General features: G+C 39.4%; 1 protein-coding gene across 3 annotated transcripts; it reads right to left on the bottom strand.

Moving 5' to 3' along the window:
* Positions 1-1,008: 1,008 nt before the first annotated feature.
* Positions 1,009-26,015, bottom strand: RHOT1 (ras homolog family member T1). Of its 3 annotated transcripts, XM_058817056.1 has the most exons (21): positions 25,866-26,015; positions 22,268-22,326; positions 20,348-20,429; positions 20,111-20,154; positions 19,285-19,338; positions 18,881-18,933; positions 18,228-18,336; positions 17,536-17,637; positions 16,049-16,147; positions 15,514-15,622; positions 14,818-14,938; positions 14,032-14,116; positions 13,538-13,683; positions 12,812-12,912; positions 12,469-12,599; positions 12,039-12,122; positions 11,178-11,297; positions 10,635-10,837; positions 9,145-9,267; positions 3,618-3,761; positions 1,009-2,164 (listed from the first exon to the last, which is right to left on the bottom strand). In XM_058817056.1, exons 1-21 carry the CDS (start codon positions 25,900-25,902, stop codon positions 2,047-2,049), a joined length of 2,124 nt encoding a protein of 707 aa, XP_058673039.1. In that variant the 5' UTR covers positions 25,903-26,015; the 3' UTR covers positions 1,009-2,046. The 3 variants fall into 3 exon arrangements, with proteins under 3 accessions (XP_058673039.1, XP_058673040.1, XP_058673041.1); XM_058817057.1 differs by lacking the exon at positions 3,618-3,761; XM_058817058.1 differs by lacking the exons at positions 3,618-3,761; positions 9,145-9,267.
* Between the last annotated feature and the right edge of the window lie 34 nt (positions 26,016-26,049).

Raw genomic sequence — 26,049 nt, 5'->3', positions numbered from 1 at the left:
ATTTCCCCTCACGGTGACTACTCTAACCCTCACAGGATTCATGACGGCTTGGCTGGCGGCACCAGGGCTCCCTCAGGGAGCACCAACGACCCGCCTGGGTGAAGCCACAGCAGAGCTGGATAGCAAGACTTGTACGCTGTTCCCTAAGAAAATTCCGGTCCCCAAACCACTGGGGAAAGCCTGTTTTATATAAGCAGGCAGGGATCCGCTCCGTCCCTCACCTGCGTTGCCCGCCTCGGGCCGTGAGGGTGGCCAGGCAGCGCCTCAGGGCAGGGGCGCTTCCCTCAGGGGGACGGCAGAACCCGCCCCGGCCGGGCCGGGCTGATGAGGCCGGGGCCGCTCGTTCCTCACGGGGACCGCCGCTCCCGCCGGGCCGGGCTGCCGGGGCCGCTCGTTCCTGACGGGGACCGCCGCTCCCGCCGGGCCGGGCTGATGAGGCCGGGGCCGCTCGTTCCTCACGGGGACCGCCGCTCCCGCCGGGCCGGGCTGCCGGGGCCGTTTCCCGCTCCCGCCGGACCCAGCTCAGCGCGGCCCCGTGAGCTCGGCGGCAACGCCCCCTGGCGGCCGGTCCCGGGCGGGCTGGGGTCCCTCTGGGGATTCCCTCGGGAGCATCCCGGGACTCCCCACAGCCCTCCGGGAACGCCGCACTGCTGGAGCCTCTTTAATCAACACGAAAATATTAACTAATTCACTGCCCACAGCTTCCTACACCACCCCACGGAACTACCTGGTCTTTTCTCCCTACTGTCCATGACAGTAAATTCGAAGTTTATAGTTGACTATTTGCATTTCAGCTTTTAAGTATCATAGAAGGCACTTTGGTCTTCTGATATAAATCAGAAATAAACCTCTAATGGAGGCATGAGAGAAACTGCACTGCCAAGATATGTGACCTCCAACAAGTGCAGGCACCAGCAGCATCTATTTACGTAAAGGAACAAGTTTTGGTAAACTCCACCTTTCAGGGCACAGGAAGGTAATGAAAAAGAAGAAAAAGACAAACACAGACACAGTACACAGTTATTTTATTGAAATACTTGAAAAGGCCAGCAATGGAAAAATAGGTTTGTCATGAGGAATTTAATGTTTGGTTTACTTGATCATTAAAAAAGCTGTGTCTATAGGTAATTCTAGCCCATTACAGAATGCACTGTGATCCATGCAACTAATATACTACAGTAGAATAGGCACTGTGTACTATTGCAGTTTTCTCTTATACACAGCTTTTAATGAGTATGACTGACAGATGTGAGAAATTAAACTGTAACACTTCCAAATTATAACCATTTAGAACATACAAAATTTGCTCGTCTGATTCATGAGGGTTATAAAACACAACATAGTGAAAAATGAAAAACACGGGTTACACACAGTGTATGAAGTTGGTCTGGCAGTTTTCAAAGTTTTACTTTTTTCCTCTTAAAAGAGACCAGACTCTAAATATGTCACTGGTCATGTAAAATACAAAATCATAGGCCAGGACAGCAAAGGTGACTCTTTCCTGAAAGACATGATTAGAGGGGCAAATTTGTTCATCAGTTAAAAATATGAACAAAAATCACAAATTCTGCCTGCTATAGCTTACAGTCCAAAAAGATGAAGTCACTTCAGATGAATGTGAAATAAATAAGCAATCCTTGAGGAAGTATGATCCTTGAGTTGAGTCTACTCTACTGAAAATGAATTTCACCTATACACTAGAATGTCACCATGGTGAACATCTAAGAACAGTATTTTGAATAGGTTTTTGGGAAGCAATGTCTTATTTGCTTTAATATGTACATGTTATTTACAACAAATTCCCTTTTGGCCTTACAAGTTAAGCCATTTTAGCTGGCTGTTAAGATGCAATTCTTTTTTTCCACACATTATGCAATACTGTAGTTGGAGCTATAATTTAAAATAATCTTAAGCATGAATTACAAATATTAATAAAGTAACTCTGCATATATAAATATTTCTAGCAGAATTTAAAGCATTCAGAATGTACATAAAAGTGGTTTTTTATTTATTTATTTGGTAGGGCCAGATGTGCTTCTTCTCAGATCATCGCTGCTTTAGTAGTGCTTTGTACATGGCAAAACCCAAAACTGCAAACACAGTAGCACCAAAACTTGCTCGGAGCCAGAACGTTGAGCTCTTGAGGTCCGCTTGTGTCACATGCCTGAAATTTAACACACATACAGAGCCAGGTTAATTCCATGCCAGGAACTCCAGACAGCTTGTGCTAAACTACTCTGCTTTTGGAAACTCATCACTACACTTGTCACAGGCAAACAGCTCACAGTTCAGCATTACGAGCACTTTACACTCATTTTGCTTTTCTTAAAGCTCAGGATTTGATCTGCAGCCCTGAGCACATCTGATCTCCCTGAAGTCAGAGTGCTCACACAGCTGAGGAGAAATGCAGGAGCAGATAATTTCTCATGGATATGGAGAGAGCAAGGTGTCTCCTTTGAGAGTACCAGCAAGCATTCAGGAAAGGAAAACAAAAATAGCTACAAATAATTAGTAACTCATAGTGAGAACAACTCTGTCCAGCAAAATCCTTTTTTCTTTCTTTTCTATATGTTGAGTTTAATATTTCTGCTTTTCCATTAAAAACTTCCCAGTCCTGTTGAATACCTACTTATTCTACCCCCAAAAAAAGTTTACTGACAAGTAGCAAGTAATATTTTTCCAAAAGCTAGAATCAAACCATTTTAAAAATCCCTTTCTTCCCAGTAGTCACAAGAACAGAAGCAGTCATCCAACACCAAGCTGAAAGCTAAGAGAGAGTGCGAGTGAAACAGGCAGTGACAATGGCACCAACAGAAAAAGACAGTATGGAGTGACTGTATGACAGACAAATCCACATCTCACATGACAGTGGAGACAGGCAATGACCCAACTCTCCCAAATATTGCAAGAAGTCTGTGAACATGCTCAGTTAAGGAAGGCTGACCACCCTTAACAGCAGTCTGAAGTATGACAGCTTACCAGAAAGCAGGAGCTACCATTTAAAACAAGTTATCATAAATGCCATAATTCAAAGCACAGGAAGTTCCCAAACAATGGTAAAGTTGATTTTTTTGTTTGTTTGCTTTAGAGATAGAACTTAGAACAGAACTTCACTAGCCTACATGTTTTAGCCTGTGTTAATCGCCATGGGTTACTCAGTGAAGCTGCAGGAGGGTTAAGGAGAGGAGCACAGAGATCCTAAGCACACACAGGAGTTCATAGAGGGAGAACTGCAGAGCTGTAGCTCACAAGCTGTTTAACAGAGCAGGAATTGCTACTTGCTATCAAAACACACAAAACCAGTTTTGGATATGCTTTAGTAGACTTCTACAGGAGCCATAACAGCCAGATAGTTAATCAGAGTTCTGCCATACCACATGCTGAAGAACAGGCTCTTTGATGCACACACAGTTGCTCTTTAGTCTAAAAAAATCCTGATCTTATTTAAGAATGTCTTGCTGGGTTATAGAACAGACCAAATCCAAGAACTCCTGCAAGCATTAGTTTTTCTACAGCTAGTTTTGACAAAGTCTCTGCAAACTGGATGTCAGGTGGCTTGCTGGGGGGAAGACAGGGAAAAGGCAATGGCAAGGTCACCTGGGTTTGGCTGTTGTTACCTGGCTTCAAGCAAACGTGGACCAAGAGATGACTCCATGAAGATGGAATCTTCTACAGAGTGGACGGCGTGCACCTGCTGCATAATCCTGCTCTCCTCGTCTGCTACCAGCATGGCCCCCACCTCAGCTAGGTAGGCTCTTAACCTTTTCACACACATGCACAGTGCATTCATTGCATGGCTCAACACAGCAACCCTCTCAAATCAAAAAGCCCAGAGAATTCCTGATTTATAGCCACCTAGCCCCTGATTCTTGTGCGGTTGTTAAAAACTTAAGTCTTGGGGAAAACCAGAAACAAATCAAGTTTGTGCTTTTAATGAGCAAAGTGAAATGTATGATTTCATGTAGCTAAATGCCATTGCTTTAAGGACAAAGAAACCTGTTTATGAAACTGGATTTCTCTTCCCACTCCATCTCCACAGCCTCAACTTCCATGTGTCCCACAGGACACTGCAATACCTCTGCACCATATGCACATCAGCCATAAAAATGAGATCCCACTACTGTTGAGAACTCAAAGACTGTATTTTATCACTCCAGTGGTAGTTTGAGGTAATTTCTTAGTAAAAGGATGTGAAATCCTTTTCTTCAGATATGTAAATTAAAAAACTAATCTGTGTCTGTAACATGAATCACTTGTAGGTAACATGATTTACTAGATTACATGACAAGCTCTGTTTGGTAGTACACAGCGCCTGTCCCACTGCTGGATGAGTATTTGTGTAACTAACAAGTCTCCAGTTTAATTTGGTTAATTCAAATGCCCAACTATTTGTACTATTTAAAACCCCATCCCTTTAAATATGTAAATCAATGTTTAAATTGCAAATTAATGCTTTTGCAGTGCCTCATAAAGCACTATCTCTCACATCTAGATTTTCTGATTCCTATCTATAATTTGCCTTGTTTTGCACATGTCCATATTTAATAGTATGCAAGAAACTTGCTGAGCATGCTTCATCCTTCTAAAAACAATTAATATGTTCTCAGCCATGGTAAAATCCTCTTGTAATGTCTAAAGGGAAACTAAATTGGCTTTGATCCCTTTTCTAAGCCTAACAATAGCAGATTCTTTCATTTAAATAAGGAACTAATTCGAGACAGGGACTCATCTCACAGCCTCAAGGAAATCTACTCTGAATGTCTCAGCCTGAAAATCCAAAGTTCAAAATGCTTACTGAAAGTCAGAACATTATGGATGTCTAACTGCTTTACAACTTCATAAACATCCAATTTTTCTTCTTTCAATGTTCCTTATGCTGTCATAAAATCCATTTTTACAACTTTAATCTCTAATATTGTTTAGCTGCCATTAAAGGAACAAAAAAAATCTGAGATATTAAAAAAGAATCAATATTTGTTTCTAGCGCAGGTTCTTTGACATGAAGGTGGCTACAATGCACAAAACCCTTTTTCAATAGACACTGAGAAACTCAACCTCATCAAATAATAACTTTCAAACTTAACTTCAGTCTAGTTGTGCTTACGAAACTAATTTTCACCAGTGGTGGAAATTACTACTGCCTTGTTAGTAAGAGAGTAACCCTGAATTAGAAAAAATATTCTCTCCAAGGGTAAAACATCTAAATAGATGTGCACTTACACACACACAGAGTAGTAGTGAGGACTCCATAAATGAAGCTGCATTTGAAACTCTTGCTTATTAACAAGAATGATGTTTCAAACTTTCCAACCAGGCTGCTCTGTGTACTTAATCATACAATTAGTTCCACAAATATATGGAAGTCTAGAAATTTTGCCTTTGGCACAAAATTTGGAGTTTAATGCACATTTTGGAAAGAAAAAGACATGTTTTTATTCAACTTACTCTTAACAGTGAGTCAAGTACCTTGCCACTTGTTGATGAAGATCTTTGAAATCTGGATGGGATTTTTTCCAAGAGACTTTAACAACACACAAGAAGTTTGTCACATGCACTTGCTAAGAAGTTAACTGAGCATGCCTGCCATGGGTACACACAGAAAACTGCTGAGTTACACACTGATGCTGACACTTCTCCCAAGGTCAGCAGCAGAATAATTTCCAGGTCTGGGAAGGTTTATCCTTAAATACAGGACTTCCAAAACATTCCTATAGTAACTTCCAAAGCATTTTAAAAGCACAGTGCTGGGGCCAACAGGCTGCTCACATGGCTACTCACAGCAGAACCCAAAGCAAGACCATGCAGCAGCCTGCTCTGACAAAGGCTCTTAGCATTAATATAAGCAACTGAATTCCAAAAGCATCACATAACCTGCACGAGCTGCTGCAGCTTCCCTTCAGGCACATATTTTCCTAGGTTGCAAACTAAGTCCAGCAGTTAGAATTTTCCCCCATGCATTAGTAATCTAAAATGTGAAAAGCTCCAAATGCATCTTACTATCCACAAAACCTAAAAATGGATGTGGAATGCCAATTCATTACACTTTGTTTAGAAAGAAATCAAAGGACACAGCTTTGGAAATTTCTATGCACTCTGGGGCATCAAACAGCTTAGAGAAGGAGGAAAATAACTTAGCAATTTCTAATGTCCTAATGTCATTTTGGGGATGTCATTTAGCAATGTCCTAATTTGGGGGACACCTAAGTGTAGAGACAGATTTCTGCAATTAGATTTAAAGGCAACATGCAAGTTTTGAAAAGAAACCTGTGTACACTGCACATAGGGAAAGGTAAATTCTGGGCTATACTCTTAAAACTTCACCATTATTACAGGAAAACACAATAATAATTTATTGTCTTAGCTTTAATTGCACAGAAGGAAGGTTGTCACAGAAACCAAAACCTTACTAATAATTCCTGAAACAACCAAGTTTCATGTGGAAGTAGAATTTAATTTCAATTCCACAGTGTTTTAAAAACTTTTAAAGAAAAACATCCTCTGAGAAGTCTCCTTGATGAACACAATTCTCATGCATTTGGATCATCTTATTTTGAAATGAACTTAGTTGACAGAAAAATGCCACTACTGTACAAGCAAAAAGCAACATGGATGATTTGAAACCAAGGGGAAAAATAAAGCCAAAAATCCAAGCTCATCATTAAAGGGTTAGAATGAGTGCTTTTGGTAAAACAACGTAGTAAAAAGAGATTAGGTGCCAGCCAGCCAAATTCAAGTGAACACCTAAAGGAAAGAACATATTAAAACTACAGAGATACCACAGGATATTAGCAAGTCTCATACATGCATGTCCAGTGCTTGGAATGCTGTGCCTCCTTCCTCAAAGAACCAACAAATTGTGACCCTGGGCAGTTCAAACCAACACAGCAACCTCCAGGCTGAACCTGCCTTTCTGACAGCCTGCAAGCTTCAGGGAACTCCTGAAATTTGTCCAGAGAAACTGAGGGGAGCATGAGCAGGTTTCTCAGCTGCACAGAGGCAATGTTCTTCCTTTAATTACTACAGGGGGAATATTCAAATGTGAGTTTTTGTTGTGCCTTGGTAACAGTGTTTAGGGGTTACTTAGCAACAAAGGGCACAGGAAGGGGTCCCGTGTGAAACATTTCAGTTTACCTGAAAAGCTCCCACAGCCTAAGGGAATAGAAGGGGATCAGGAGAATAAAGTACTCACTAGAAACCTCCTTCCCCCATCAGCTATCTAACTTTTGTTCAACTAGCTGACTTAATGGTAAGCACTTGTGAAGGCAGAGTAAGAAAATTTATAGAAACTATCTGAATCAGAAAGTCCTTCTTGATCCAAATGCTTTCTCTAATCACACATCATTGGATGTATGATTTTTATAAGACAAGAAATCCATCTCTCCCTCCTGTGCCTACAACTGGGAGCTATTTCCTCTTGTTTAGAGGTATCCCAGTTCTACCACATGTGCTGTTATGCAGCAGTTCATGTGCTGAATGGTAAATAACCTCAGTAAGGTGCTTGGTTAGGGACTTGGTGAGATGAAGTGAGCGTGCTGGAAACCTGGAACAATCCCTAATGACTGAGAGACAAAGGGATTCTAGCAAATAATTCTTTCAGGAGGGAAGGGTCAGTGAGGAATTCTCCTCACCTTGAATATTACAGACTTTTCAGGCAGTAGTGGATTCCTGTTTGTTATAGTCTGCCTAGTGATAAGGTGTGGAATGACAGCATCCCAAACCTCAATAAAATATTTCAGTACCCTGAGACCCTGACAGCACTTCAGAGGACTGAAGTTCAATGTCTAATGCAGGACTCAAAAAAACCCATGCAAAAGAGAAACAATCACAACAGCAAATGGAGCAACCTATACCAATTCCAAAAAATGAAGATGTGTTAGAGGAGATTTCAGCCTCAATAATGAAGAGCTGGGATTTTCTAGTAGTGACTGCTCAATGAAGTTTTAGAGTGACAATATGCAGAGATTGCTGTTTCAAGGTATTTCTGTCTATGGGATGACTGCTGTAGAACAGATGCAGCATGAAGAGCCTCCCTCATTCAGTCTTTTCCTAAGCTAATGAGTTTTTCACCCTTGAATTCTCACTCTGTGGTTAACACTTGTATCTTGGATTAAAGTGGTATTTGACAAGGAATATGCTCACTCCTGTAGGTGGGTGTATCCACAGACCTCCTACATGTGTGTCACTTGCATTAAAAGGAGGCAGACACTCTTACATGGAACAGCTACATCTGAAACCTGTAACAAGCAGTAACATCCATGGACCAGCAGCATGTCAGGAAACCTCAACCATGGCCTCCAAATAAACACATTTCCCATCTAAGCCTCCAAGAAGGCCATGGAGGATGGAACCATTGCACTGCAACAGTTGCTTGGTTTGAACTCCCATTTGCTGGGGTGTGATAAGTGCTGAGGTGTTAGTGAATCCTGTGTGTCCAAAACTGCCTGCAGAACAAGCTCTAGCACTGTTTTCAATGCTGAAAACCAGTTATCTCTCTTTACCAATTGTTTTTCCAAAAGTATCTGGAAATGCAAATGTTTAAGCATTTACCACTTACATGTTGCATTTCATTCAGAGAGGAATTGGATGTTTAAACATCTGGATTATTTTTTAAGACAAAATGCCCACTCTTTGTGTAAACCAAGCATAACACACACACACACAGAAATTCTATGAACTCCCAAATATCAAATTGGCAATTATAAACATGTCATATATTACACGATGCTGCTGTAAGTCAAGCTGTGCCTTTATGAAAATACCTGTGTAACTGGGATCTAAAAGGCACTACCTCTAATCAGTACTAAACAAACCTGTAATGTCTCAAGTGAGAAACATTACACAGCTTTGCAGACACTACTTAAGGACTATTAGCAGCTCCCTAAAAACACAGTCCTAATTCCTGCAATCACAAAGAGCCTGAATCAACAACCAAATCGGTAATGTTTCACAAAAATGTCTAAACTAAGCTCAAAAGAACCTCCAAGTTAAACCAAGTTTGATAATTCTATGACAATTATTAAAGTATTGGCCTATTTAGTGGATATGGACTGAAAAACCTGCAGTATATAAGGTTACCAATTGGTATTCCAAAGACACCCTTTATTTTAAAAGCACACCTGGTACCTAGTAAATAAAGTTAAAGACCTGTTAAGAACTGCAGTGAAGAGTTTGTTCTTTACAGATTGCAGCAAGTCTGAGTTGAGGAAGTTCTGACAGATGCAAAATGTGCACCTGTTGCAGGCGCACATACAGCGTAACCGGGCATGGCTGCGAAAACACACAGAAGGACAGGAGTTGAAATCTTGCTCATCAAATCAGGTGCACATTAGGACTGTGCCACAACCAAGAGAGATTTAGGAATAAAAGGTACATTTGAATGAGTAAGGAGAGGAGGGGAAAAAAATACACTGGGGAAGAAAGGGTACAACTACAGCTGTGCAGAATTTAAAGGTTAGAGGTTCTACGTCTTGGACATTTTGGCATCACCACCATATACAGATCTTAACAGCAAAGCACAAACATGAATGAAAATGTCTGATGAATTTATACAAGTTCCCATAAAAGAGAAGCATTTAAAGGCTTCTGAGTATGTCTGCACAGCAATAGGTAACACCCCTTTTTCAAAGGAAAGGAAGCCACATTTTCTACCACTTTGAATGCACTCTTTACAGGGTGAGCGTTGCCTCTATGTTTCCCACCCTACCAAACACACATGCTTGAAAACTAAGGGAGAAGCAGGAATATTGATATGACAGACATTTGGTCAGTGCTACACTTTAGTGGTTTCCCAGTATTCCAGTGCTACAAAATTAACACAAGAGTAAAATAAAAAAAAAACCCAAACCCAAACCCAAAACTACAGCTTTACAGATGTAATTCAGTAAATTCAGTTTCAAATAATTAAAAATACCCTATTATTTTGGGTGAAAGTGACATTAGTTCTATTTATTTTAAAGCAAATGTCAGCTGTCATACTAGACTCCATCTGCTGTAATATTTATGTAGTTCATCACTATATTAAAAGCTTCACCCACCAAAAAAAAGAGATGCAAAGTGAGTTTAGCAACAGTGAGATGCATAGTGAAGAAGAATCTGAGGTTAAGTATCTTGTACCTGAAGTCCAAAGATGTTTATACAAAAATTCTATTAAAATCATAATATTTATTAGATGAATGACCAGTAGCACATAGTAATAAACACCCTGAAAACAAAAAGTATTTTAAGCAGTGCACTGAGGGAACTGCTGTGCACTAAGGGTCCATTGCAATCAGCTGTCGAGCTACCAGCAACGATTACAGTACAACTCACTCTCAAAAATACCAAGATGTAAAAACTTATGTACTTTTTATATCACCAATATGGACCAAACAGAAGCCTGTTGGCTGGAATTTGCATCATGAGCTGGATGAACTAGGGCATTCTTCAACTTAGCAACAATACCTGAGACCGATTTCTGTGTTGGATCTATGCCTAGCTCCTCAATCTGAAACAGTTTAAAGACCCCACTGAGGCCATTCATGTCTCTCTGTTGCTAAAGCTCGGTGAGGCAGTTCCATCCTGTGGCTAACGATGGCATGCAGTGAGTGCTGCTGTGTGACCATGCACATGGAAAACAGAACAGCTCCAGTACTTACGGATACATGGCCATAGTTGTCAGTTTTACAAAGATATCCTTACTCGGCACATCAGCAGTATTACAAGTAAAGGCTTGGGGTGGAGGCATTTTGTGTTTTCTGCAGAATTCAGCAGGAGAAATACTATATTCCTGTCTAACTTCATGCAAGTCGGACTTGGCAGCTACCACTAAACATGGTATTCTGCTGTCCATGAAGTGCTGCTGCAAATTTAAAGAAAAAGAAGTGAAAGAAACAGTATATGAAAAATTCAACCTGGAACAGGCTGTATTACACTGGTTGCAGCAGCATTAAGATACATTCATGCCACTGAAGTCAGGCATTTCTAGAAGCAGAGTAGTTTACATAGAAAAGCAGATGTTTGCTTTGTATGAGTAACAGAAGTGCACCACTGCTAAGGCATCCTGATAAATAACCAGCACTTAGAAATAAAATGTCTTTTAAGCACTAGAACCAGTGTATAGATCAGGTAACGGATACTGAATATTTAGTCAATGAGAAGAAATATAAATGTAGAGGTTTGTAAATATAAACTCTACAAACCTTAAAAATCCTGGCACAGTACTCAAAGGATTTAGGATTACTGACATCATATACCAGGCAGACAGCATCGCATATGGTCTCAGCATCAGTTAAAAAGTCTGAGTCACTGACATCGTGTAGCTGGAAAAAAGATGGTTGCACAGGGAGGAAAGCTTGTTATTATGCAGTTCAAGGAATTTTGTAACTTGTCTCATAATTTTTATAGCTTATTTTTTTGTATCCTTCAAACTAATGGACTGACAATAGGCAGAATCAATGAAAAAGAACAGTAGGAATTTACCATGCAGCCAGCATATGTGAGCTGTTAACATCACATCTGCAGGCAATCACCACCTCAACATAAAAAGTGATATTTACTTTAAAACAAAGGCTTAGACAGCTACAGAAATGGGCATGCATCCTATAGAGGAAAACCACAGAGCAGGATTAGATCTCAGAAAACAGAGATCATATTATCATAAAGAAGAACTAGAATGGAACAAGCCTTAAAGAAGTGATTTCTCCCACTGAATACTAATTTTAGCCATTCTAATCACTCTGTGTGACAGACACTTCTTACTGAATAGGTAGACTGACTTTTGATCATTTATCACATGTTATAATTTGATATGCTGCAGTGTAACCATAAATGGACTAGGTTTTGTACAACTCAGGTCAAGGTTTCAAAAGTAACAGGGGTCTGACCAGGTTCGGCTAAATTATCAACAAAAAAACCCAGAACTTATTTGGGACAGAAAATAATTGGGAGGAATCCACATTAAGAAGAGAGAATTAAAACTAGTTTGTTGTAGAAGGCTCTGAATAATTTACAGAATTTTAACATTAACCAGTCTAAGGCAAACAAGAAAGAGGCAGCCTTACCAGCAAGTACTTTTCCTGTCCATATACATAGACTGTATTAATGGCATAGTAAGATTTGTGTTCTGCACGTATTTGCCTCTGTCTCTGAAAAGGCAGAATTTCATGTTAGACCACAGCAACTTTTCCCTTTAAGTTAGATTTGAACAGCTCATTTGCTCCATTTATTAATAAATTAAAATTATAATTATCTTTGGGTTTTCTTCAAGGAAATGCATAGCTATAATCTATGATGTACAAATCATTATTGCATGCAATAGCCACTACCAGAAGAGAACAAAACCAAAAAAACCCAAACTCTTCCTTACTAATTCTGTATATCCTCAAAGAACTCTGCAAACTGAGTAATAACCATTAAAGCTCTAAGATAATCACTTTTGCTGTCTAATCTTAACTCAAGAGCATATATAGATGAATACTATATGTTTCTTACTATTAGATTTCTTCCAAGAAGAGCCTGAAGAACTCCACTTTTCCCACAGCCTTTCATTCCAACAACGTTGCATCGGAAGACATTTCGCTGAGTCTGTTTTTTCTGGAGGTCTATCTTTTTATCTCTTGTCACTTTTGGAAAAACATAAATATTTTTCACAAGATGTAAACACATGTGAAAACATGAAAATGCACACAAATCAACCTTTCAAAAACATTAAATCAAAGGTTTCACTTGAGCAGAAAGTAAAAGAGAGTAAATGAAAATAGATGAACCATCAAACAATTTGCTCTCTATTATATTTCTAAATTTAAATTTCTGTGTTGTATCAAATTTTTATTACCTGTGATTGCTGATGCTTGAGACTCTTGTTCTGCAAGTATGGAGTACCCCAAATAACCCAGGTACTCCAGGCAACGCTGCACATCCAGGTATGTGGTTAGTCTGGCAGAGGGGACAAAAACAATTTTCAATTGTCACCATTTGGGGTACAAGTTATTTATAGCACTGAAACAATCCTTATCTCCTAACTCCAGACTGACATGATAGAAACATTCCTGGCACTGTGCAGTACTGAAGGACAAAAGTCACTGAATCGATGAGTAAATGGTGGTAACTCTATCAGTCTTACTGGTCACCAGAACTCTACAAAGGCAGTACTTGCAGAGGCCTATCAACCCACACTCTATCTTCTTATCTCCCCAAATAACATTTTTCTCATTTTCTGTATTTTAAACTGGGGAAAAAAACCCCTCATTATTGAGGACCATTTTTCAAACCATCTCTAAGGGGCAGAACAACAGCAGTAACATTTCAGAAGGGATCATAGGGATTTCCACATTTTGAAGAGAAACTTCTTCATTGTCAGCAGTAAATACTGGCCAAATCCTGAACAGGTTATCACAAGAGTCTGAAGATCAAGCCACTGGATGGATACAAAAACTTGACTGCTTGGATCAATTTTCTACTATAAAACTTCTACTCTTTCCAATAGTCTTTAAGAGGAATCTACAAACACATTATCATACCCAGAGTTCTCAACTACTAAAATGTCCTGTATCACACTTACGTCCACTGCGAGAGAAACCCTTGGTATGTGATCCATCCTCTTTCATTTGTACAAACTGTGTTGTTCACATCAGGTCCCCATGGCATGTAAGGGAAGACTTTGAACAAGTCTTTCAATTCATCAGGAGATAAAGCACAATCTCTATCCTGAAACAAAATATGGTATCAGACATAATTTAATTAATGTCTATTCTAAACTGGCATTTTCTTGCTGTACATTTGCAAGATTCAAGAAATCATGCTTATTTCTTTTTAATCATTGTTCTTTCCTTGTTTTTAATAAGATTAAATGTATGAGCTAGTTAAAAACAATTTGGTAGTACAGCTATAACTGCCAACTCTCCTTGTAGACAATCATAAGCTGCAGGTTAGTACTGACTCTATAGGTTAAGCTGAATAAAATGACATAATGATAAAAACACATTTTTGTTAGCAAAACTCCTGACAAACCAAGGCTTGTAAACATAAACACACACACGCAAATTAAATGCTTACCAAATCATGTTTATCAAAAATACTTTGAAGAAACAAGTATGCATGATGATTTAGTTCTGTTGTGCAGTCAGGGGGAATTTTTAAGCTGTTCATTGAAAACAAACACAGATACAAGAAGCATTAATTGTTTATGAAATACAGAATATTAAAACTCAAAATATATACTTTATGAATTATAACATTTAGTATCTGACTTGGCACTTAACTTTAATAATTTATCTTCACATAGATCAAAGCACATACTTTTTATTAGGAATTCTAAAATGATGAGTGAGTGCCTTTTGTGATATATAGCTCTACAGTAATCACATTTTTGTTGGTTTGCTTTGCTTTTGTACTTTGAGGTTTGGGGCTTTTTAACTAAAAAATGACGCAATTACATTTTTTAATAGAAGCCACAGAATTGGTCAATCTCTTTTTAATTTGGGGATTTTCAATAGGTCTCAAATGCTATGAAAATACTGACAAGTCTTTTAGAATTTAATAATAATAATAATACAATTAATCACACACAATAATCAACTGCTCAAATTTATGTTCCAGTTTTACACTAAGAATCTCTTCTGCCACCTTTCTTATGAAGAAAGAGAAGAGAACATGATTTGGCACAAGGGAGTTCTTCCTTTGCGTTCAGCCACATGAAGATTTTGGCTGGGTGGCCATTAAGTAAGGGAGGTGCTTGGTGTACCAATGTGTAAATAAACCCAGTGGAATAACCCTCTCCTCCTGGCAGAGCAGGGGCAGCAGAGCCTGACCTCAGGCTCAGGGGGCTGCAGTGGTACCTACGGAGGGAACAGGTACTCTGGTGTGAGCTCTAAGTCGTCGTCGTAGCCAAAGCGACGCAGAACAGTCCAGGTTGTCTCGTGCCTTCCTCGCTGAATGAAAAGTGTGTGCAGAAAAAGAAAACCTAAAAATCAAAAATGGTGAAATCTTAAGGCTCTGAAGTGCTCTACCTGCTACAAGTGTTTTCAATAGAATCAGTATCAGATATGGAAACAAAAAAAGCTCAAAATACACATTAAGATTTTAAACCTCCTGGGTGATAGTACAGCATCATCTACCCAGACTAAACATTCAGAAATCATGGTATTTGTAAAAGTGTTCTCCAAGGAACTGTTTCCTTCAAACAATCCCTTGGTTTTCTGTTGTTGTTTGCTTTTTCCAGTACCAGCATTTTAGAGCTGTATGAAAATAAACCCAATATTTTCAATAGTTTAAACCAGGAAGCTTTAGCCTGGAGGAGCCTGGAGGGCAGTTTAATGGAAGACTGCTTTGAGTTTTCTTGCATCAAAATAACTGGGTAGGATTTTTGTTTGGCATTTCCCAAGGCTTAAAGAACACCAAGATATCACTGTTTAGCAAGCTCAGTCTCACAGTCTAAAAATCAAGACAGAGATCATATTCCTAAAGACCACCTTTTTCATGTAAGAGTGATTGTCAACTGTATAAAGACACATTTTTTAAGAGTTAAATAAGACTCACCTTTTAATGTCAATCCATTATCTGCAACTCCATCACTCAGGTTTTTCCTGACTACATTCTTCACGTCTTCCAAAGCTTGAGGCGCCAGTGGTGTATTAAAACAAATTCTCTAACACAAAACCCAAAAGCAGCATGTTAGTACCACTGGCTACTGAGCTGGACAAACAGCATGTCCTGTATGAAACACAGCCTTAAAAACTCTGATAAGCTGGTTAAGGACAACAACACAATCTCTTAGTGGAAATAAAGGCATAAAAACTGCATTTGATTTTTAAGTACATTAATAGATTTTTTAAATTTTGGTCTTGAATTCAAACTTGAACAATGGTTAGAAATAAAAATAATTTCATTTCTGTTTGTACAAATCCATTCTTCTATGCTGCACTTGAGACCAAGTATTTAGGCCTGATTCCCTTACAGTTTCACACTTCTTTATTTATTCAAAACCAATAATTTGTTTTCTAGAATTATACAGCATATATATACTATTATATAGCACTTTTAAGCATGGTGGAAAGAATAGCAAGAGAGGTACCTGAAAGAAGTTGAGCTCTGCATCATTGAGAGTACCATCATTATCCTGATCAGAAATTCTAAAAATGCGAGTCAGTGCTTTAATACAGGCAGGTTTCATCTAAGGAATAAAAGGAAGTTCAGTATCTTTCTAGGCTTGAATAGAAAAAGATTACACTGAACGACACCAGGCAGCTCAATCACATGGAAACACACACTAGTCTTCATTTACAGTTTCAGAACAGAGACATTCATTCTCATGTACACAAAAGTAAAGAGCAAGAGGAAATAAAAAATTGATTTAGCAAATTTATATTCATAAATTTAAAACAATTATTCCACATTAAATGTTTTTCTATTCAATGATTAGAAAAATCTCAAGCTCTTCACAAGCTGAAGGTGGCACTACTGTTATTTAAAAAAATAAAATTCAGTTCTCTAAATTCAGTCTTATTGCTAGAGAAAACTTCGAGAAGCAACTAACTTAAGTTTTTTTTTCCCCCAAAACATTTTTGATGGGAAAAAAAAAATCACCTTAAATTCCCAGTGCTTTGCAAAACTAAATAGGTCTAGAACTACAGCCAGCTCACTTCAAACATCAAATACTGAAAACCTTCACAGGGCTCATTCATCTACCAGGCAAAGCATGGAGCATATGGACTATCTCTAGGACATAAGAACTGCTAGGATACCTTCCAAGTGAAGGAAAACAGACACTGGCAATGCTCTCCCAACAACTACCACGATGATGGGCTCTTCTCTTCACAGAGGTCACACAGATTGCATAGACATTGGTTTTGGAAAACCAAAAAGATTTCAGCACAACAATTTTATCAGAACATTACTAACTCATATAGATGATTCTGATGGAAGAAATCAAAACAGGGTTATTCTCTGATTCTCTGCTTAACAAAGTATTTAAAGCAGAAGCAACTTTCCTACTTCCCAATACTAAATGGATACAATTAGAGATTCTATTCCTATTTGCCCAGAAAACTTAAAAAAATAAAATACTCCTTCATAATACACTCAGCTAACCACCTGACCCCTAAAAACCAGACTCATCACTTGTTTCTCATCCCTTCTGCCAAAGTTTCCCAAGATTCTCAGGAAAAAAAAATTCTCTTAGACCAGGCCAAGTCTAGAGTGCTTTCCCTGAAATAAATGGAGTTCCTGTGAAATGTACATCTAAAGGAGAACTGAATTGAAGACACAATTTGGGTCACATTACATTTGGCTCAAAGCCATGAGCAAAGCTTCTCGTTTTACCCAGCAGTTCACACAGGCAACAAAAAACTGTCCTCACTGCTTTGAAGGGAGAGGAAAGACAGGCCAGGTTCATACATCACAAAACAGCCCCACTGGGTCTGGGATGCAATGCCTGACATTCAGGGGTGGGGTGCTGGTAGCAGAACACACTCAGAGATGCAAAATCCACTGAAAAGGAACAAACAGGAAAGTGATTCACTCCCCCCAAATTATTTGCTCTGAGAATCTATGGATAAATACCTCTTTCTCCTCTGGGCAATAAAGAGGACCTGTAGGATGCAGAACAGCTTTCTGTGCATAATAAAATAGCTCAGATATATTCTTCAAGTTTTTGGCTGAACACTGAAAGAGAAATCCTCACATTGATGAGCTAGTTTCTTGACTATTTGGCGATTTCTTCTGAAATTTAAGTAAGCATCAATTTTTTAAAGACTTAATCCCCTCCTGTTGGTACAGGGCTGGTTTGGAAAAAAGACATCCAGCCCTTGTACCTGTTCAATTAATTAACAAATGAGGTTTCACTACAATCTGCTGTCATACCAAGAACAGAAATCAAAAAGTGGTATCTGCTTTGGAAAAAAACCAAACCAAAACAAAACAAAAAACTCACAACATATCCACACATTAAATCAATTCTGAATACTTTGCTGACATCTGTCTGGCTTAACATTAAATAGAAAACCCTTGTTAAAGGGAAGCATGTAAGGAGGGAGGAGGCTCTAAATATTAAAATTTGACAGTAACATTTGATTATACAATTGTGTAACCTTCCCTAAAGAAAGATAACATAAAAACTCACTATTATAATTACTCATGCTTGAAATATTTAGTTTGGAAAAAAAACCAGAATCCCTTTTTCTACTATAAAGTTGCCATAAGTGCTTGGCAAGAATGTATTCCCTGTTACTTTAACTTCAGAAAGTCTTGCATACCTCTACACACGTTTCTATCTCTGTATATTGATTCATAATGGGAAGGATCGTTTCCATACTGCTGTACTCCACTAAATCAGATTTGTTTCCAACTAATATAAGAGGAAGCCTAAAAACAAAGAATATTAAGAGCTTTATAGACAGATGGATAAAAATATGTATCTTAATTCAGCATTTTATGTCCCACCAGAAAGCACTGTATTATTTTCATGATGTAATTAAATGCTACTGGAGGCAATGGGCAAAACTAAATGGCAGCAGTTTAAAAAAAGTGTTTTGATATACACTTAGACAGAAATGTACTTCTTGTAGATTCCACAAAACCCACACATTTACATACAATGGTAAGTAATCCCATTGTTATTACCCAAACCAGCATCAGCAGAAAAGCTATACACACCCTAGAGCCAAAGCCAGTTATACCATAGCAAATATAAACACACCTGGTAAAAGCTGCCCATGAAATTCAAAATAAGTAACATTGCTGGCACATGTAACAGACCTACATACTTCAGATCTCCTGCTTCCTGGACTTCTTATACAAACTTTAAGTTTAGTATTTGATTGTCTTAAACAATTAACAGCCTCAACAGTGTTCACTGACACCCATGGATGTGCAGCCCAATTCACACTTCTCATCTTTACTTAAGCACCTGCTGTCTTTGTCTGTCCTTTCATTGATGAGAGGGATCCATCGACTCGTTACCTAAAGTGGGATTAAAAACAGACATGAAAAACACAAATTCAAATTAAGTGTGACTGAACTGTGCACAAGTTTCACTACAATTGCTTCTTTCCCTAAAAGGCACACACTGACCCACAAAGAAGGAAACAAAAATTGGAGCTGATTAATGAGCAACATTCTCAGACAAGTGAAATGACTAAAAACTCGCATGTGGAAATGGAGCAGAAGCAAACCCACATCTGTTCATTCTCTTAACAACTGATCTCAAACTCCATCTCAGGCATTTCAAATGTCTAATCCAGATTCCAGCTTGACATCAATTAACAGTGCACAAGTTACATCTCAATAATGGGATAAAATGTGTTACTGTACCTTATCAATAGAATTCTTGTTGTTAACAGCATAGACTATACAAATCACATTTGCCTGAAATGAAGAGAAAGGAAAGGCATGGAATTCCTCTGCTCAGAACCCCTGAGCAACACAGACAATTAAAGACCATACAAAACAACATCAGAGTAAACTCACTATAGAACTCTGCTCCTGGCTTGTTTAAGCTACTTGGAGCTGACCAACAAGATTAAAACAAAGAACTTATATGGTGAGAAGTGCCAAAAAGCCTGTCTTGCAGTGTGACAGTCACAGCTTGTGCCTGCAGAGACCTGTGCCACCAGGAAATCCAAACTGAAGAGTCACAATGTGCAGCCTCCACTGAAGCACCAAACTAAATGCCAGAAATGGAACACAACACCATGACAGACTGTGCAGAAAATGTGCAAAGGTGCTCAGAAAGAACTGAAAATAGGAATCAGAAGGGATGACAAAGTCACCAAGAAGCCTGTGCTATTCATAAATGCATCAGTACCACGTGACAGAAAGAAGCAAAATGGATCTTTTCAGGACAGAATTATTTATACAAAACTGGCTTGCTTATTAAAGGATATTTAGGGTCTGTCCTTTAACTTGGAAGGACAAAGCTTAAGCTCAATTCACCAACACAGTACCAGTACCTACTCTCTGTAAGATTTCTTAAATAGAGGTATCTCTCCTATAGCACAAGTCACAAAACAAAATAGAAAATGCCAAGCAAGAAAGGTTTTTTCCTTCAATTCAAACTGAAGCCCATCTAATGCAGAGAACTTTGAAGGAAAAGACTTTTTTCTAAACCAGTTTCTAGCAAACACTAAAATACACTTACCTGTGATATTTCATGATAAAGCTGCTCATCACTCTGCTCTGCTTCTGCATTTGATAGAAGAAATTATTCATTAATACTAAAATTTTTGCAAACAAAATAAAAACTTCTGAAACTGAACTTGGGTATTTCAGAATGCTCATGAGGCAGCTTTGTCAAAGCTGTCTGCCTGTGCCAGGGGCTGTTGAGGCAGACAAACAATTCCACACCACATCATTGAGGGCACTGAGCAGCCCCTACCTGAGTAATCCACGATGTGGGTTGGCACTCTTTCAGGAGTCACATCAGCTGGAATGGTGATTTCTTCCGCTCGGGGTGGAACCTGGGGTTGAAAGGAACACCAAGAAAGAACCTTTCAAGATAATCCAGATGGTGAAAAAAGCCATACACTATAATACAGCTGCCATTTAGTCAGCTTTAAACAGTGCAACTACTATTAGTTGTTCAGGTATTCGAGTATTTTGGGTTTTATTTGTTTGGTTTTCTTTTTTTAAAAGTACTGAAAATTCACTGCTACCTTCTCATTTTTACCTGTCTAGTTACTGCACACAGAACTTCCTGCATGCTTTGCAGAAAAGCAATCCTGTTGAGGATACATTCAATGAATACTTCTATAAAACTCAGGCCCACTCTATCCAATACCTAAACAAGCATGACAGACAAAATACAAATCTCAATTTTTACACAATTGTAACCTGGCAACCTCCTTGCTTCTGACAGTGCTAAACATTAAATCTAGAAAATGCTGCAAAGCAAAACATTATGCTAGAAAAAGTTAATTCTGAAAAATCTGTAAACTCTGATAGCCCTTTTTTCCAAAGAACCCTAATCCATATTTGGGAACAACCAACTTAAACCTAATTTTAATGAAAACCTCCTGCACATCTATTTATTGCCTTTCACCTGTTGACACTGAGCTCCCATGATACTTTACTTTGAGTAAAACAAGGGAAAAAGAAAAGTCAATCACCACAGAATGTCTCTTTGTAAAGTTCAGGCTCTGCTCAGCTCTTCCTCAAGCGTGATTACTGATAACAGCCTGCATTAAACACCATTTCCAGGCCTGAAGTGCCTGTTAGACCCCATAATGTTGCTCTGATCTGCCTGACTGGCCTGAGGAACTGGGCAGGTCTCTTTCAGCAGCTTTTATAGGATGAAGAATTTTTACAAAAGTTTTTTCTGTAATTTCAGGAAGATCTCATGTTACACATAAATTATGTTTTCTCTCTACACACAAATTTAATTAAATATTCTCGGTTATACTGCAGGAAGAAGTGAGAAGTGAACAGAGGACTACAGCTCGCTAAGTACAATAACAAACAACTTGCCAAAGGAACTGGATCTCCTTTTTAACTGCAAGGTTAGGAACTAAACTCAATTATGTTAACAAAATTCAGTTATGTTTACACTCCAATCTTGACTCCTGAACTGTGGTAAGCTACTGATTTGCATTAAACTCTGAGCAGAGTAGATTCAAAGAGCAGCACATGATGTCTATTTTAAGACCTGTGATCAGAAGAAATAAACATTCATGTTTATATGTAAAAAGCCTAACTATTTGCAGTAGCTGTGGTTCTTTTTATGGTACAAAGAAAACTATGTGCTGCTTTTCAAAGGAATAATATGTAGAAGTAGCTTTTTCTGCAGTTTTTACTTCAAGAGTCAATAAAACATTCTTCAAAGACAGAAGTAAAGGCAATGTCTTGCTTAGTCACAAAAAATGGCTAAGTTATACAGTGTGACTTTTAATTCCTCATTCTCTATCATTTTGCATTCTAATTGCTCTTTAAATGCAACACTCCCCCAAAAATAACTGATGGTCCTGCCTCTTTCAGCACCTTCCCATTTCTGTGTCCCTCATATTGAAATGTGCTGACACTTTGGACCAATTCCAGCTCCTTAAAACACCTTCCATTCATCACATATAAAACAATTTGTTTAATTAACAATGTGAAAAGTAAGGAAGGAACTTAGATAAAACTTCAATTTCACATCTTCATGCAGAGATAGATTCAAACCAACCTACATCGCTCTTCCTGAAGTCATCTTTGCCATTTTAAACTTTATTTTGTTTTTAAACTTTACTTTAGAGCAGAGTCTATTAGCTTAGTATATGACAAGATAGAAATAAAACTTAGAAAACAAATAAAAGTGCTCTACCTCTTCTGGGAATTCCTCACTGACAAGGGACATAATTAGTGATGTCTTCCCAACTCTGGCTGCAAAAGCATTAAAAACAGATATTAGATAACTTGTTTTGTTACACTTAACAGTTACACCCTATCTTAAAATGGGAAGATTTAAAAAGCATTTTCCAATTATCCACATTAAAATCTTTTAAGCTATTGTTTAATTATATTAAATATGGACAACAGCAATTTTCTCATAATTCTTTTATTGCAAAAACTTGGGCTCCATCTCCCACTTTTGTATTTCCTCCAGAAGAGAAGTGAATTCTGCTCTGCCTTACACAGAAAAATTGCCAGATTTAACCTTAACACAGAACACTTAAACAAACAAATAATCAAAACAAACTAGAAATGCTTTAATACAACTTCAGAAATACAAAGATTGCAGACAGAAAAACATGCAGAAATGAACTGTTTTTATAGAATTCTTGAGATGATGATTGCACTTTAGTCCTAAAATCCCAAGGATAAGAGCTGGACAAGAGGACAGGAACCAAGTCTGCAGTAATTTGACTACTTTAAAGTGCAAGAGCTTTAACCCTTTGATACAAATGAGCTGTCCCCCACTAAAAGTGAAAAATACCCCAAACCACCAACCCTTCTAAAGTCACAATTTTCTCAGTCCAAGATGATCATCTCAGCTTCAGTACCCAACACCATTCAGTCAAATAAACAATTTTGTTTACCTGCAAAGTTCAGACTTCTGATATCACAACTTAGCTGTTTGCTTTGACAAGCTCTAATGCAACCATTTAAAACCAAGAGTTGGTAACTTCTCTCAGGGTTCCACTCTCTAACCCCCTCATCTGTGAATTTTCTGGCCCTCTGGAAGCCTTGTAGGACTATTACTGCTTTATTTAGTTTTGAGACATTTCTTGAAACCCAAAATGTTCATATTCAAATATCCCCTGGGAGTGTCTATTTCCAACACCTCTCAAGTCAAGCAAAACTCAGTTTCAGGCTGGATGCAGCAGCCCCTGTGGCAGCAGGGATGTGTCACCAGGCAGGGCAGCACTCAGAGCCTGTGTCACTGCTCCTGCTGAAACCAACAGAAAATGGCACCAGGGGACAGCAGGTGTGCATCTGAAATCACTGCAGTTACACATCTCTATTAACTCTACAGAATTCTGAACTGGAAGATGAAGAGGAGTGATTGTGCCACTGGCTGATTCTGAGCAGGAACTGGTGTTACTGAACTGATGATCCAGTCAGAGTACACTCATCTTATCTGGGTCTATTTTTGGTGCAGTAACATGTTCTGACATCCAGAAATAAAACCTTCTCTTTAACTTCCCATGATGAACAGTAGTTGTAAAAGAATTACAAAAAGCAAAGAAAAGCTGTGCTAAGGAGGAAGATTTCTGTTTTCCTTACAGACAACAGCTGAAAACTTTTCCCCAGGGGTGCTCCCTGCAGAGCAGCAGGTTGCAGGGGTCCCAACAGCAGTGCAGTCGTGTTTCCATCAAAGATACTCAAAGGAGATAAAACCCAAACTTAAACTGCCAGGCATCCTCCTGCATCAACTCCATCTGAATTTTCATCCTGACAGAATCAAAAGAGCTTCAGAAGCTTTCCTACTTCCACAGGGAAAAAAGATGAGTACTTTCCTTACAGGTAAGTAAAGTTACCAATTAGTGAAAATAGTGAGGTGTGCTTTGCACCTGACCAAGACAGTTCTAACTTCAAATAGTGGCAAAACTGGTTTTGCAGATATAGAAACCTACTTCTCATGACTGAAAAGAGAAGATTATGTATTGCTGATGAGTAAAAGTTCAATATTTAGAAACTCTTGATACACTTTCTCGTGTCCTTGGGTTTTATGAAAATCCATAGGTTCTAGTGTAGAGATCTGGGTTATTTTGTTGAAATCTAGGTCAACCCTCTGCCTTTCCCAATCTGTTCAGAGTCTTAGAAATAACAGCCTAAACAGCATCAGCTGACTGGGATGAAGGAAAGCAGCACAGCACTTTATGATAATTAAATTGTCCTTTTCCTCACACAGAAGTCTTTTACATCATGCTGCATAACATGCTGAACATATGCTGAAAATTACTGGTGCATATGAGGACTAAACCAACTTAAACCTAAACTGTGCCCCACTGGGAATGGGAAAGGCTGAGTTCTGGAACAGGCTTACAATAAAGAGTTCTTGGCATATTTCAGATTCTGAACCTGTTCTGCTGTTACCATTAAAAAGTTTATATGGTCTGGACTAACTTGTGGTTTCAGATTAATAAATATACATGAGAGACATACACAGAGCAGGACTGGCACTGTAACTTGCAAGTTTTACCAATTTGTAAAACAAATTTGTCCCTCCTCCTCACTAAAGTCAAACAGAAATGTAACATAGCAATGCTCCCAATCTCTGATGTGTGCCATGCAGTACACACTGCTGTACTTAAGAAACCTTTAATATTCCCGTTTGGACACACTGTGAACCTTGTTCCCAAAACAAAGTACCTGTTACACCTGTGCTGGAACCACTGCACACAGCCAGCCCAAAACACAGCCTTGCCAAAGACAATGAGGTAAATCAGGCATGTATTCTAAAGAGGAATTAAACTGTGTATTCAAAGGCACCAATTCCCAAACACAGTCATGCAAAACTAACCAAACACAATCTTAATGAGTTAGCTCTTTCTGCACAATGACAGCTCCCTCAAGATTCCTCTCCAGAAGAGTCACAGAGAACCTTTCTATGCAGCACAGACAGAGCCAACCTGCACCATAAAACAACAGCATAAACTGCACTATAAATATATATGGGGCATTCAGTCCTCAGGAAAGCCTTGTTAGCAATACCACATTCTTAGTATAACTAGGTAATCTTACTAATAACCCTTAGTAATTACTCTGTGTTCTTTCCCCTCGAGGAACTTAAGCTCTCTTTGCAAACTAACAGAACCTCTCTGCTATTTATACCGATGAGAAGCTGAGCCTCTGGGAGCCTTGTCAATTATCTGGGTACCTAAGCGTGAACTTCAGGACACAATTTTAAGAACATATGAAAGAATCCAGACCCACAGCACCTCTGGGATGCACCTTCGTGTGTGCTGGTTATCCAAGGTCACACAGAAAGTTAAAAGCAAAAAAAGGGATCTGGACTCTCTGGCCCTGTCCTGGCCACAAACCCACAACAGCCGACCTAGAACCACTGGGAACACATCAGGCCACTGATCTCCAAAGTCAGTAAACGGGAAACGTGCAAGTGTGATTTTCACGCGGGCAAAAAAGAAAAAAAAAATAAATTAAAGAAAAAGAAAACCAAAAGTTTAAATCGGCCGTGGCGAAACACCGGGCACGAATTTCACCCCGGTGTCATCTCCAGGGACGTCCAAGCTGCACAATTCCACCGGGTGCCGGCCGTGCTGGTGCCCGGAGCAGGAGCCGAGGGCTCCAGGCCGCGCTCCGAGCGGTCACGGCGGGCCCGCCCCGACTCCTGCCCGCCCCGCGGGGCCGCCGCTGCCCCGCGCCCCCCGCCCGGGCCGGGCTGAGCCTCGCAGCACCGGGGCGATGTGACAGCCGGCGGCCCCATCCTTCCCCGGCCCTCCTGCCTCGGCACTCACGTTCTCCCACCAGCAGGATCCGCACGTCCTTCTTCATGGCCGCGCTCGCTGCCCCCGGCCCGGGGCCGCTCACATCGGGCGGGGCGGCGGCGGCGGCGCCGCTGCGGCCTGGGCTGCCCGGGCTCCCCTCACGGAACACGGCGGGCGCGCTACGGCGGCTCGCGAGGGACCTGCCGCGAGCGGC

Source organism: Ammospiza caudacuta, chromosome 19 (assembly GCF_027887145.1).
Source record: "Ammospiza caudacuta isolate bAmmCau1 chromosome 19, bAmmCau1.pri, whole genome shotgun sequence".
Taxonomy (NCBI): Eukaryota; Metazoa; Chordata; class Aves; order Passeriformes; family Passerellidae; genus Ammospiza; species Ammospiza caudacuta.
Note: the sequence above shows the minus strand (reverse complement) of the source record. Positions and strands in the feature narration are given on the sequence as shown.